The sequence below is a fragment of the Dipteris shenzhenensis genome, chromosome 20 (genome assembly GCF_047967505.1).
Source record: "Dipteris shenzhenensis isolate YYH24624 ecotype China chromosome 20, Dip_SZ_1.0, whole genome shotgun sequence".
In the NCBI taxonomy this organism is placed as follows: Eukaryota; Viridiplantae; Streptophyta; class Polypodiopsida; order Gleicheniales; family Dipteridaceae; genus Dipteris; species Dipteris shenzhenensis.
This window is the reverse complement of record NC_141615.1, coordinates 21895963-21911327: the sequence shown is the minus strand read 5'-3', so window position 1 is coordinate 21911327 and position 15365 is coordinate 21895963. Positions and strand designations below refer to the sequence as shown.

General features: G+C 43.5%; 1 protein-coding gene across 2 annotated transcripts in view; it reads left to right on the top strand.

Annotated features, from left to right (window-relative positions):
• Positions 1-13911, top strand: part of LOC147889414 (junctophilin-like protein) — a 38668-nt gene extending 24757 nt beyond the window's left edge. The window contains exons 3-8 of one of the 2 annotated variants that reach the window (XM_087391680.1): positions 774-871; positions 1017-1099; positions 1449-1526; positions 1695-1880; positions 13335-13566; positions 13655-13911. In XM_087391680.1, the coding sequence (XP_087247806.1) occupies positions 774-871; positions 1017-1099; positions 1449-1526; positions 1695-1880; positions 13335-13566; positions 13655-13674 (697 nt within the window). In that variant the 3' untranslated portion in view covers positions 13675-13911. Of the gene's footprint in view, positions 1-773; positions 872-1016; positions 1100-1448; positions 1527-1694; positions 1881-13334 lie in introns of both variants that reach the window. The other variant, XM_087391679.1, reaches the window with a different exon arrangement.
• The last annotated feature ends 1454 nt before the right edge of the window (positions 13912-15365 follow it).

The window sequence follows — 15365 nt, the reverse complement described above, 5'->3', positions numbered from 1 at the left end:
AGTCATGTTGTAAATGCTAACGCATCTCCAAATGCAACGCTTTCATCTACCATGAATAAAAAGGAAACCTCTGTTTCAAGTCAACAAGAAAGTATTCTTGCAGCCCAAAAACAAAACTTACTTAGATGCTGTCATGCACCATCTCTCGGTATCTGCTCCAGCCATCGATCTATGGGAGGCCTCCATGAGCCACTTGCCAAAAGTGAGATCTTCCTCGGCTGGAGACTGGTCCACAAACGCTATAGAACCTGGTCAAGACCTTGGGTGGTCATACAATATTGAAGACTGCTGAATTTTACCAATTTCTAGTTTATTTACACTGTTTGGAAGAATTATCCTCCCCAATGAATGTCAACTATTTGGGATATGTTGCTTTGGCAACTACATACGGTGACTTCTTCACAAGCTGAATTTACTGGGTTTTATGGTATGTATAGTCTGTCTTCAGGTCAATTGCTTTCACCCCCTTGTCAAAACTCTCTGTTAGGTGAAATTTAAGGTATAGCACCTGACAAATCAATCTTAAAGGCCACTTCACATGTTGAGATTTTATAGGATGGCCGAAGAACTACACAAGGAAGCTGAAGCTAGTGACTAGATTATTGTCTCAATTGACTAGTGACCCTCAGCTTCTTTGATGGGCCTGTATCTTCGAGTGTTTGTGACCATTGGAAGTCATACAAAAGTTTTAATCAGTCTTCATGTATATACTAGGTATGTTCTTTTATGTTTGTAAATGACATCCTTAGCTTATCAAGCTTGGTGATGAATAGGTATATCCAGGACAATTATTCGAAAATTCGAAATGTTGAACGAGAATTGGCTTCACTTGCTCTAGAAATCAAACTCACTTCTGGGCCAAAGAAGGCAGGTTTGTCTCTGGTGGTGGACAAAACTCTTCAATTACAGTGCTGAATGGTTGTACATGAATTTTTGTGTGCCACCATTTTCAACTATTCATGAGACTAATCCTTTGTTATGAATTAATATCATCCTTTTACTCACTGTTTTGCCAGCCCTTGAGCACCTCCGCAAAAAGATTGAACTTTCTGCAGAGAAGATTAAGGTTGCAAAGCAAAAGGAGGAGCAGGCCAGAAAGGTGGGACTGCATATTTTGATACCACTGCATCGTTTTGGTCTTAGTATCTGATGTGCTAACCATATTTTGAGATTCTCATTGCTAGACAAGTCTTTGTGTTATTGATGCGGACAATTGTAATAAATGCATTGAAAAGCATTGGCACTAAATTATCCTTTAGGGAAGGGGTATAATCTATGAAGAATATTAGAGGTGGAAAAATACAAGATGGCTTGATGTGACCATATACTCGACAAGATCTGTGGTATAATCTGCATCGGCCTTGAACGTAGTGGGGTATCCAAGATCACAAGTGCAAAGACTTGTTTTAGAGTTGCATTTTTTGAAACTAGAGAAGTTTTTGTTTTAGGTGTGGGAGGCTACCACGAAAGCATTGAAGGAAGAGGAAGAAAATAAACAGAGGCTCTGTGAGGACCTCAATCGGCTGGTAGGCCTCGCATCTTCTCTGCCTATTGCTGTTCATTTTTCCAACATCTATAAAAACCAGTGATTTCAAGGGAGGATTTCACTGAATCTGTGAACTTGAAGGAGATCTTCAATACAACATGGTTCTAGAAAATGTTGGTTTAAAGTGAATGACCTTTTCCCTTGATAGGTTCAAGAGAGTGCAGCATCTCAATATTCACGCTTGGAGGGACTGAAAAAAAGGCTAGAAGCACTCAATCCTGAAACAACGAGTGCTGCAGGTCAACCTATCAATTTGGAGAATGGGAGTGAGACTTGTGTTAATTTGCCTAAAACTGAAGGCAGTTTGCAGGAAACACTGCCAGACGTGGGGAATGTAAGATCTGCAGATTCTCCTTCCAATGTGTGATTTTCAATAAAAATACAGACATTCATGAGAAGCTATTCAGAGCCCTTGTTGAGAAGGGTTGATGTGGTTGTAGTGCTTAACAGTATGCTTCAATTATTTCTATTTGCATGTGCATTTGTATCTGTGTACCTATTCACAATTGTATGCTTCGTATGCTTCGATTATTTCTATTTGCATGTGCATTTGTATCTATGTACCATTCACAATTGCAGAGCAAGTGTGCAAAAATGTTAGTTGCAGCACTGAAGTGTTTCCGTATTCATTTAGTTCCTCAATATTCCATAGTTAGATATTGTTGGTATTGTAACTTAAATTCCATAATTCCCAGCAGGCATTTTGGATGGCATCATATTTATGCTTGTCTCATCTTGGTTGTACTTATCGAGTATGAATACATCTATGGGTAACATGAAACAATTAAAGTTTGTGTAAATTTTGTAAATCTTCAATGGATCAAGAGCTAACTCAACGTAAAGATCAAGAGCTAACTCAACGTAAAGCTATGCCATTTTTGCATGTCTTAATATCAGGCTGCACCCTTGTTTGGTTATACTTTTTTGGGCTGCATGAGGTAAATATGACTCGTAGGCTACACCTGGTTTAAAAATATTCAGTCGATTAAAATACTGGTGCAGCCCCCCAGTAGACAAAATAAGTGGTTTAATTCAAATAAAACTGGCAATAGCTGTAGGTACGGTGAGTGTGTGAGCAAGTACAAGAGTCAAGGCTGATAGGCCGTCACGTCAACTAGACTTAAGAAAATGAAAATACAAGGTACATAAGGATAGACCCTAGGACTAAGTGTCCTAGGTGTCACATAGGACTAAATGTCCTATGTGGCATAAAAGGCACTAAAACACTAAAGTGCCTATAACTATGCCTACAAGGCACATACCAGGGCCCATAGGGCATCACTACGACCGAGAGAAGATGGCCTACAAACCCCCCTCCATGGTATGGGCTGAAGTATTTTGGAAACGTCTCGGAATACCTAGTATTTTCTGGTCACGGTGGCACATGTTTATCCAAAAGGATATAGCCACCTATGAATGTACAAGGTATGTCAGATTATGTAACAAAGGGAACCAAGTGTAAAGCCTGTCGGAAGACTTCGAACTTGGACAAGGAAGTGCCTTTGTAAATATATCTGCTATGTTGTCCTCTGTGGGAAGGTAGGACAACTCTCTGTCTCCTGTTGACAACCGCTCTCGAACATAATGATAGTGAACTTCAATATGCTTGGTACGCGCATGAAACATTGGATTACACGCAATGGCCAACTCTCTGTCTCCTGTTGACAACCGCTCTCGAACATAATGATAAGGTAGGACAACTCTCTGTCTCCTGTTGACAATCGCTCTCGAACATAATGATAGTGAACTTCAATATGACGGCTGATCTGGTATTCGCTACTGTAGGATGTCTGGTGAATACCAAGATTTGTAACTAATTGTCGAAGTCAGACACACTCTACTGTAGCGGTGAAGGCTGCCCTGTACTCAGCCTCACAGCTAGATGTGGCAATTGTTGGTTGCTTCTTGCTGAGCCAAGAGATACATGAACTGCCAAGCAAAAAACAATTGCCAGTATGTGACACTCTGGTGTCGGAACAACCTGCCCAGTCACTATCCGTGTAAGCATGCATGGTAAGTGAACCATGATCACCATAGAAGAGGGCTAAATCCTGAGTGCCTTTGAGATATCTGAAGACTCTCTTCACTGCCTGCCAATGCTATGAACTGGGCATGTGCATGAACCTGCTGAGCTGGGATACTGCATACTGTAAGTCAGGTCTGGTGTGGCATAAGTAAGTGAGACATCCAACAGCCTGCTGGTAAAGAGTGATATCACATGGTGGGCTCCCATCATGAGCTGAAAATTTAAAGCCGGGGTCCACTGGAGTAGAGATTGGCTTGCAATCCTCAAACTGAAAACGATCAAGGAACTGTCCAATATACTTGGACTGTGCCATCATGATACCCCCCTCAACGTGAGCAAACTGAATGCCCAAATAATAGTGTAGCTGTCCCATGTCTGACATTTCAAAAGCTTGCTGCAAATCAGCCTTGTCTCCTCAAAGTCAATGCCTTGTTGTTGGGCATACCCTTTTGCAACAAGATGGGCTTTGTGTCGATCTATGCTGCCATTAGATTTCCTTTTTAATTTGTAGACCCACCGGGTACCAATGGCATGCTTGCCAGGAGGGAGATCTACTAATTCCCATGTGTCATTTTTGGCAATGGATTGTAACTCAGCTTTCATTGCATCCATCCACTCTTTGCTGTCAAAAGCATTTTTATGGCACAAAGGCTCTTCATTGCAAGCTGTAGCAAGGAGTGCAAACTCAAGAAAGTGACCATGCATTTGTCTATTACCTGATCTTGTCCGGGCAGCAAGAGGTTGATCTTATTTGTTGTCCCTCAATGTGTCAAGAAGCCATCTGGGAACTTGCCTTTGCTGTCTATTGACAGCTCTTTCTTCAATCACTGCATCATGAATAGTGGGATCATTTTGTGCTGGAAGAGAAACCTGCAAATCAGCATGGGGTACTGGCTGATCATTGCTTGTTGGAGGGCCTGCTGGAGGCTCATGTTGCTGGTCAAAGTCTCCTTCTGAGGAAAGTAGAGGTAACCAAGAGTCAAAGGCATCAAACATGTCAATTTCTGGCTTAGCTTTGCAGTCCACAAGAGGAGAAGCCGAATGTTCAGCAAAGATGACATCTCTACTGACAATAATCTTCCCAATATTTGGTTGGTATAACCAATACCCTCTGCTCTCCTGGCTGTAACCAATAAATATGCATTTGATTGCCTTGTCATCAAGCTTATGTCTCAGCTGAGATGGTACTGACAATAATCTTCCCAATATTTGGTTGGTATAACCAATACCCTCTGCTCTCCTGGCTGTAACCAATAAATATGCATTTGATTGCCTTGTCATCAAGCTTATGTCTCAGCTGAGATGGTACGTGAACATATGCAAGAGACCCAAAAACTCTCAAAGGCTTCCTGCTTTCCATGCTTCATAAGGTGTAACAGTCCTCAATGCCCTTGTAGGTGATCTATTCAGCACATAGTTGGCACACATCATTGCATCAAGCCAAAATTTATTGGGCAAGGACTTGGCCTTAAGCATGCATCTGGCCATCTCCATAGTGGACCTGTTCTTCCTTTCAGGAACAGGATTATGCTGAGGAGTGTAAGGAGTAGTACATGAGTGAACAATGCCCCGTGAAGACAAAAATGCATCAAACTCCTTTGACATATACTCTCCCCCCCTATCTGTGTTGAGGGTGACAAGCTTGCATCCTGATTCATTCTCAACCATATTCAGCCACCTTTGAAAGCATGAGAACACTTTAGATTTGGCTTTTAAAGCATATACCCAGCAATATCTTGTGAAGTCATCAATGAGAGTCATGAAATATTTGTAGCCCCCAATGGCATTTGTCCTCATTGGGCCACATACATCATTGTGCACTAGCTGCAATTTCCTTTGTGAGAGTTTTGGACAATTCTTTTGAAAAGGAAACCGATGCATCTTACCCAAAAGACAACCCTCACATACATGTTTGGAAACTGTGTGAGTGAGGTACATCATTTGCCATGTCCTGTGAATGTAACTTGGCAAGAGCTCTATAATTGAGATGACTTATCCTCTCATGCCAAAGATGAGTTTCAGCAAGCTGTGAATCTGAAATAGCAAATGCTTCAATAGAGAGTGCAACTGAGTGATCATCAAGGTGATAAAGCCCCTTTTTCAAAGTGCCAGTGAGAACTATGGCATTGTCATCACGAAGATCATATACTAGGCATCCGTATCCATCAAAAATCACTCTGAAATCTGAAGTGGCAATTGTTGAAATTGAAATCAAGTTGACTTCAATTCCAGGAACAAAAAGAACATTAGTCAGAGTGACATGATGGCTTGAAATGGATGTGAGCTGCACATGTCCAATTCCTTTTACAGCATAGGAGGCATTATTAGCACATGTGACAGTCCCCCCTTGAGGTGCATTAGCTAAGGAATGAAACAACTGTTTGCAAGATGTGACGTGCTTGGAAGCACCACTATCAAAATACCAAGATTGAGCATCATTAGCAGTAAAGAATGCATCAACTTGGGAGGGATCAAAGGAGCAATGGACAGCCCATGCCCAATCATCTTGGAGAGCATGTGCATGTGAGGCATCTGTTGGCTCGTGGGATTCAATTGCATGTTAGGCATTAATTGTCAATCCTGCTTTCTTTTTCTCCGAAGCAATGCGCTTCCTACATTCTAAAATTTCATGGCATGGCTTTCGACAATAGTTGCACCTTTTCTTCTTTGACTTATCTGCTGTATTTTTAGATGCATTGGATGAATTGCCACTGTTAGGCGCATATTTAGGCTTGCCCATAGGCTTGGAAGCCTTGCCTTTTCCTATCTGCTGGGAAGCAAATGCATGATCAGGAATAATAGCTTGTCTATTAGCACGACTTTGCTCTTCCTGCAGAAGCAAAGTGACTAGCTGATCAAAAGAGTAGTGGTCTGGATTACCCATGGCCACTAATCGAAGGGTTGTAGCAAACCCTTGATATGTATCTGGCAGTCCATTGAATGTGGTACTGACAAGCTGAGAATTTGGCACCACCTCATCAATATTGGCAAGTTGTTCCATGAGGTCCTTGACCTTTGTCAGGTATGCATCCATAGAGGACTACATTCATTCATACTGACTTCCTGCAATTGCCTTCTTAAATATGCAACACGTGCCTCATTGCGAATCTGATAAAGAGAAGCCAATTTGTCCCAAGCATCCTTTGCTTGTCATGCAAGACCGGATGTATGGAAAAATGATTGTCTTGCATGATAAAGCACTACAGGAATGTGCATTTGCATCTCTCGCATCCCATCTTGTTTGTTCCTGAGTTGGAGGAGCAACAGCAAGGGTGCTAGAGGATAAAGCATCAGGAGGAATACCCTCTGCAGAGGGACCAGCAGTAGGGGCAGCCACTTTAGCATTGGCTGGCTCAGATCAACCCTAGAAACAATATTCAAAAAATGCCTTGCAACAAGAATATGTTTCATAAAATAACACCACATCGGATAGTTGGTGCCATCCAACTTATCATCTTCACGAAGAATGCCAAATAGATCATGATTGTTGCCAGCCATTGCAAATGGGATACCCTGAAAAGAAAAGACCTGAAAACACAAAAGCCTCAAGGCTATCACTGCAAAGAGGTGGCTGTCCAAAAAATGACAGCAAATGTCTGCAAGTGAATGTCCTGCAAATTTCCAGCCCAAATCAAAGGGCAAATGCAAATTTGACCGAAATGTGACTGTGTTAGGCAATGTTCACTGCAAAAAACAACAAATCTGGCAAAAGCCCCCCAAATTTAATGAGGGCAAAGAGGCCAAAAAGAGGGCAAAATACATAAAAGCCCCAAATTTTGTTGAGATTTTGCAAATGTGACCCAATGTCTTGCAGTCTGACCCAATGTCCTGCAAATGTGACTCAATGTCCTACAATCTGACCCAATGTCCTGCAATCTAAACAAGAAATTGCAGACCAAATCCCAAAGCTCCAATGTCTTGCAAGAAATTGCAACTAAAGGAAGTGAAAAGAACTAAAAGCCCCAAATTTGCCAATGTCCTACAAAAGCCCCAAAAGTACAAATGTCTGTAGATGAGTGTAGTGAGACCCAAAAAGGGTTATAGCAAGCAGGAACCAAGAACCTAGTTCACAGCCAATGCCCAAAACAGGTATGGAACCTGTAGGTAGATTCGCACGTGCGAAACTGTACGGAACACCCGGAGCAAGTACAAGCTGTACGGTCAGCTGTTCTACATGTACGTGTGTACGAAAATCAGGTACAAGGTGATGACGGCTGATCTGCAGGTATACTTGTACGGAAGATCGTACGGAGAGCATGTATCTTTTACGGAATCTGTATGGTGCATGTCACCTGTACGGAATCTGTACGGTGTAGGTCACCTGTACGGAATGTGTACGGCGCAAGTACCTTGAACAGGGAAGTTTCTGCATAGGTACTGTAGGTACAGTGCAAGTACGACATAGGTACCTTTGTATGATGCACGCACCGTTGTACGGTGCACGTGCTGTTGTACGGAGCAGGTGTGACGGGCGGAGCAGCTTGTACGTACCATTGTAGATACGGAGTAGGTGCGACGGGTAGAGCAGCTTGTACGTTGTTTGAACGGGCATCCGTACAGTCGTACGGACTGTACGGATGGGGATGCAAATCGAGCTGGGAGCAGAGAGCAATGCAGGTCTGGGGGCAAGGGAGCAGGTCCCTTTGTATCTGACAAGTCTGGCCCCCAGCATGGACTGCCATACATCCCCGTTGGGCGGACCAAGGAGTCAAAAAGCAACCCTTTGGTCCGTGGATCCTGAAAGTGAGAGCGGAAGCACTACCTCTCTAGTCTGGCTAATGAAGCATATCCTCTGCTCAAGCATGCCTGCATCGCGGGTCTCATAGTGAAGATGGATCTGGAAAAGACGACCCCAAGATAAGTGTATGATGAAACTACCTCAACCGGTGACCCATCAAATGTGAATTGCTCCTGGCACTCTCGAGATGTATTGAAGATCATAACCTTGGTTTCACCCAGGTTGGCCTTCAAATCATGAGACTCACAAAAGGACTGTAGTGCGTCAAGGTGTCTCTGGAGCTCCTCTGCCGAGGAAGACAAGAGGGCCACATCATGTGCATAAATCAATATCCGGATCAGCGTGCCCACAAGAGAGCAACTACCCCCCCTGTGTCTGCATCACTGTCTCAAGCTCGTCAATGTAGAGTCCAAACAAGGTAGGTGATAATGGACATCCTTGTTTGACCCCGATAGTGCTCATGATCTCGTCTGTCCACCCAGATCCTGCCCAGACTCTACCTGAAACTCTCTCGTAAAGTGCCACAGCCCAAATGATCTCTTGGTCGTAACCCAAATCTTGTAGGTGCCGTATGAGGCGGGCTCTCGGGACCGTGCCAAATGCCTTGCGGAAATCCACAAAGCAACAGTAAACCCTTTGCTTCCATGCCCTCACCTCCTCGATGATACATCTGAGGGTGAGAATGTGGTCCATGGTCCCATGATCACGTCGAAATTCGGCCTATCCTACTGCTCTAAGTCCTCCACACTCCGCAAATCTGCTGACCTTGGAATCAAGTACTGATGCATAAATCTTGGACATGACATGTCCAATCATAATGCTCCTGTAGTTCTCTGGGCTCATGGGATTCCCTGCCTTGTGAATGGGTGAGATAGTATTAATGGTCCAGGTGCGTGGAAACCCCAAATAAACAGCTTCATTTAATAGCTTTGCTACGATCAGGGCTAGGAGGTTAATCCCATATGCAATGAACTCAGTGCATAGTCCCTCATGATCCTTCGCTCGGCCATTATGAAAGTTCATTACGGCATTTTTTACCCCCCCTTAGTGAAGAGGGTGCAGGATGTGGGACGTGCCATATGTGAGAGGTTAGGGATTGGCTGATTTGGGATATCGTAGATTGTGCGTGCATAATCAAACCACACCTGAGTGTCAGTGAGTTGCGAGAGGGACCGTCCCTCTAGAAATCTCCACCAAAAGTCCTTAGAGTTGTTACTGAACAAAATGTTCAGTAGCTTCTTCTCGTTTCGGCGAACAAAGTCTAGTTTCTTACTGTGTACCAGTCGACAGTACTTGCGTAGCGTCTCTAGTTCGCTTGAAAGACTGTTTTTGGTTACGAATGTGAGCCGACGGCGTAAAGCCTTACACTCATCATCGTACCAGCTATTACAGGGTACGGTCCCAGGGGTGGTGGGCGGGTGGAGCGGTGGTGTGGGGGAAAGCGTGAAGAGCAGCCTCGTGTAGTGAGCAGGTGACTAGGGCAGCACGATCCTCTAATAGGGGTGTGAAGTTAATGTAGGCAAGAAGTATGTACAGACGGCCAGAGTAAGTAGCTGAGTGATTGTGATCAAAGCATATATCATGGTAGGTGGAGTAAGAACTCAGCGGGGTGGAAAGTGATGTGCGACGGGGAGTGGAAATGCTAAAGAAAAGATAGGTATGATTCAGCCCTTGGAGGGAGAGGTGCTACGGTAAAGTCAGTGATGCGAGATGTGAAGGCAGGGGATCCTATGATGTAGTCAACAACACTGGAGCCTCCCCCATGTGGAAAGCACGTGAAACCACCTGAGGCGGGCCATCTGTCAAGACCATTATAGATAATGAGAGCATGTATCCTATCGAGGTCTAATAGGGCCTACCCATAAGATGTGAACGGTCCTCGTCTGTTAGCCGAAACCCGTCAATGTCTGGCAGTCGAGTGGAATTATCCTTGAAGTTGAGGGGTGGTGCCTGACGAGCGCTTGTCCTCGCGTTGAAGTCCCCAACTAGGAGGACTTCTCTGCGGCTAGAGAAGTCAACAATGGACTGATGAAGAGCAGCAAATGAAGATGTCTCGTCCTCACCTCGAATATCTCTGGCAAAGTGGAAGGTCTCAGGGGGGAAGTAGCAAACTGCAATAAACAGATCCGGGTTGTCCATGTGTCGAATCCGAATCCAAAGAAACCTGGAATGTGCATCTCTCTGCTCTACTGAGATGGCCCCCCAAAAGTGTGGATCTGTAAAGGACTGCGACTCCTCGTGACCCTCGGATCCCTTCCGTATCCCTCGTCTCATCTTTGTAGGGAGACTCCCATGTATACCCGCTGACTACTGGTAGTGGATGCTCTAACAGGAAGCGCCTCTCCTCAGCGTGTAGTGGAGTGAGGTCCTCATCCATGGAGATTGCTGGCTGGTCTTGTAAGACTGATCTACGATGTAAAGCTGAAAGTCGTGCCTGAGTGTCATGGAACCGTATGATTAGGAGCTGCTCTCAGTTGGGGTCCCTCCCCACCCACCATGCTCTCTCAATCTTGTGCTCAGTAAGAAAGAACTCCATTAGCAAATGAAGTAACAAATTTTGTGGTAGCATCAACAAATGAAGAAACAAATTTTGTAGTAGAGGAAGATAAAGATTGGCCTTCTAAAGTCCAACATCTTTGAACTTTTGTCATCAATTGGTCATGTAGTCAATTTTGAGGTTCTCTACTTGGAGTAGTACTCCAAAAAGAATGTTATGGGTATGTGTTTTAGTCCTTATAGTCTTTATAAATCACCTCTGGTCACCATATGATGTAGGCCATGTGAGATATTTGCCTCCATGGTACCTCTTGCAGACATGAGAAACTAGGTCCACACAAAGGCCTAAGATTAATCCTTGTACATGCAAGGGAGATAACCATTTCGGGGGGGTCTATACCATTTTTGTAGACCTTGACCCTTGGGCACCCTTTCTAGCATGAGATCCTAGCCATAGATTTATCCTTGACCACCATGAGATGGCTTGTGAAACTATGTGACTAGATGTATCCTTGACATAGCACGAGGCAAACAATTGAGGGGAGGTATGTTGGGATATTCTTGATCAGGGGCTTGCTCTGAGATGGATGTGTGCATCTAATAGCAATCACATGTTTGTGTGTGTAGTAAAGCACACTTCGTACTATCTAGGTCTATGACACAGGTGATAATGCAGTAGAAGGCGCTTTCTGTAGGAGGTGTTAATGATTTAGGAAGTCCCTATGATGTAGGGCTGATTACCTTTGATGCAGGAGAGGTGCCTATGATCTAGGAGACCCTCTCTCCCACTCTATAAATGAGAGGCTTCTCTCTCACAATCAATAAAACACACTTTTGGATTCTTCTTGTGTTCTAACTCTGGTCATGATGCATCTCTTCTCTCCCACTCATTCCCAACAGTGTGATTCTTGGGCACTATCTTGAGGCTTATCTTCCACTCTGTGGGGAGCGTTGCCTCCACCTCTGTTGTCTAACCTGGTATTAGATCCCTAAGGGAGATCCACAAGTGTTGGGAGCTTGAAGGCAAGGACCTTGAGAAACGAGATCTCGGTTCAGCTTGTAGAAATCGACGTCTACGTCTGAAGGACAGGTACCCTTGCAAGGAGGAGGGTGATCCAGATTTAGATAGGTGTTAAAATTCCTAAGCCTTCACATCCTCTTCATGGCCACTAGCCTGCCCATCCCTCGCTTTGCGGAAGCGGGTAAACTCGACGGAAGCAACTACCCACTCTGCAAGATGAAGATTTGGAGCCACTGGGTGGTTTGTATGATGTTGGAGATTATGACAGGAGTGGAGCTACAGTCACATCCTATCATAATTTTAGTTGGAGCGATTGGGAATTGTGTGATGCGGAGTCCCTTGCCATTATCATTGGCACGTAGTTCTCTCGCATATTCAGCTTGCAGATACGGCACTGCCAGCTTGGACTATGCTGAGGAACATGTATGAGATCAACAATGATGTGAGGATTGTTAATCTTGAGATATGGAGTTGTGTAATATGCACATGGCACTGTCATTGTTTATCTTCCGCTGCGGGGAGCGTTTCCTCCACCTCTGTTTTCTAATGATATCTCCACATTTGCATCACATTTTCTAACAATATCTCCACATTTGCATCATACTTATGATTCAGGACATTCTACTCTACCATCTATTACGAAATCAACTGTTGAAAGCAGACAACTACACATGACATTGTTTGGGGGAAGATGTATTTGCTTGGTTACAACTGTCATGGATAATGTTTATCTAAGGACTTGTGACTGACTGTACACCAGACTTTCTTCTGTATAAAAAGTTCTGTCTAGCTTGGGGGCAGATGGTGTTGGTGTAACAGAGATGCTCCGTATGGCTTACCCTCCCTCATTATACTAACCTTGTTTTTAGCAAGCCTTTTGATTCCATGTTGCAAGGCATGTGCCACAAGGACTGAGAGTGGATCCTTGCAGCATGTAGGGTCCATGACATTTATTAGCTGGTGAGTCTGAACCAATTTTGTTTTCAATGGTTCAGACTCACCAGCTTTTTTATATGCTTTGAGATCTGTATGTCTCCGCTTTCTTTATGTAGAACCAAGCAGATTACACGGCCAATGTTGAAGGGGTGATTAGTCTCTTTAAAAGGTGGTCAGTTCTTACTTTCTCAACTCAAAATTTGAGCTGTGAGCAGGATTTCGTGCAAAAATTTACTGCACACTTCTCAATTATGTTCGTGACAGGGTGAAGCATGATATTTTCGTTGGTGTTTCAAGCTGAACACAGTGAATAATCCAAATTCTGGCAAGTCTTTGAAGCATAGAATAAGAAAATAAATCCTTGATTGTTGCTTTCCGGGAAAATAGGCATAGTAGATCACTCCAAAGAAGGTGTTTTGATTTGACATTCAATAATTTTGGTGAAAGATTTTGTCTTGGAGAGTTCAAAGTGAGGCCTTGATAGTCTCTAGATTCTCATCTTCAGGATAATTTTGCATTTTAGTCCTTTTGGTGATTTGAAATGTAATTCATTCTTACATTTTTCATGCAGGAGAAACAAAGTATGATTAATTTGGAGAAATTAGATGCTACTGACCCTGCCAGGGCTACAAAACCTTTTCCTGGAAGAGAGGATCAAAGGGTTCAATCCAAGGCTCTAGCTCCTGGTGAATCTCGCAGTCGGAACAGTCCATTTCGACCAGGAAACCACACAAGAGGACGTGGAGGTCTTGTAAAGGGAGTTCTGGGCCAGAGGTCCAAGGCCGACACATGGACAGGTGCTGGTTTTGATGTGGATGATAGTGCTCTTAATGGGTAACATCTGTGTATGTTAATGAACCTGTTTGGGTTCGGTTTCCCATCCAACCTCAGTTAGGGAATTATATCCTTGAACATATGTGCAAAGAAGCTGGCTGCTCATTTGTACAGTCAGCACACTCGGAGATTACAAGTCCCTAGACTCCACTATAGATCTTATCGCGGAGGCCTTCAACATTGTTGGCACAATTTCAACAAGACCGAATTTTCATTTGTAAGTAATGCAGTCTCTTTCCTGCTATTAGACGGGTTATTGCTAAAATCTCTTGGCAAAGTGGTGTTCCATTTGTTGGATTTTCTGTTGGATGGCTTTTAAGACCAAAAATTTTTATTGCTCTCTTAACAATTGTGCATTGTTATGTTACTGCAAGAAATTGTTATGCTGACCTGGTGGAGTATGCTGATGGAATGTGCATTAGTTGTGAAGTCTCTAATTGTGGAAACTCTACCAGTTACTTGGAGCAGAAATGCATATTCAAGATGCATTAACTATGTATTGTGTTTCACATTTTAAGTCTCTTTCAATGATTTTGTCATAGTAAGTCTGCATATGTTTTTGTAGCCCAGTTCCTGGCATATGCCTCTGTGAATTCTAGTGGCGTGACCTTTGGTGCAATCCGTCAACAAAATCCAGCTGATGTCCTCTCTTATTCTATGACATTTATGACTATCTCTTACTATTCCATAAACCCCCATTCTAACCACGTTTGTTTGTCCAAAAAATAGTCCACTATCTTTATCTAAATGGATTCCATGATGATTTGTTAGACAAAATTCAACCACTCACCCGAACTAACAGGCAGAAAGCAGTGCCAAAAGGGTTGAGATTGAAAGTTTACCAGGGCAGTGCTTACACTGCCTTGATCCTCAACTAGGGCATCCTGTCACACGGGGACGTGAATTTTCTAGACCCGTGATTGGCCTCTCATTAATTTGAATTGTAAAAAAGGCTAATCTTGTGTATTAATTCCATGGACCTAGGCAAGGAGCTGAAGGGCAAGAGAGGGGTAAAAATCCACTGCTAAAAATAGCTCCATGGGCCACGTTTGGCAAGCTAGCTTGGGAAACAAGAATAAAAGTCGAAATTTTCTTTGAGGCAGTTTTTGGACCATAGGAAGACGGAGAGAGGCAAGTCACATACTGGGAAAGTGCTCCAGGGCTGTCGTAACAGAATCGCCTTGCTGGTTTTTGACTACCAGAGCAGTCCGTGGGGTATTTGAGAGTTGCCAGGGTTGCCAAAAGCTCCAAAACGAATTTGCCTACAGCCAGGAAGCCTCTAGAAGGGTTCGCCTAGGGAGCCTCTAGAAGAAATAGTCAGATGGCGACGGTCGGCGGGATATTGCTATGGCAATGGTCGGTGTGATAGTCGGATGGCGACGGTCGGTGGGATAGTGTTAAATTACAATTCTAGAAAACTTTTCATGGCATGCCCAAAGATTTGGACATGTAATAGTTCATCTCTTGTACAATGGATGCAGCTCATTCATAGCTTATTGAACATTCGTTTCAGGAAAGAAATTTGTAAATATTATATCATGAGAACCATTGGGAACTATTCTTAAAACACAATCCTACATCCAATGCTCCATTAGAGCTTATTCATGCCGATGTTGGTGGTATCTCAATCGGCAAAGCTAGATAGTATGTTATCTTTGTTGGTTATTTCTACCATGGGTCTATTCCTTGAAAAATAAGGGTGAATCGTTTTAAAGGTTTAGAGAATTCAAAGCAATTCCTTGAAAAGCAAGGGTGAATCATTTTAAAC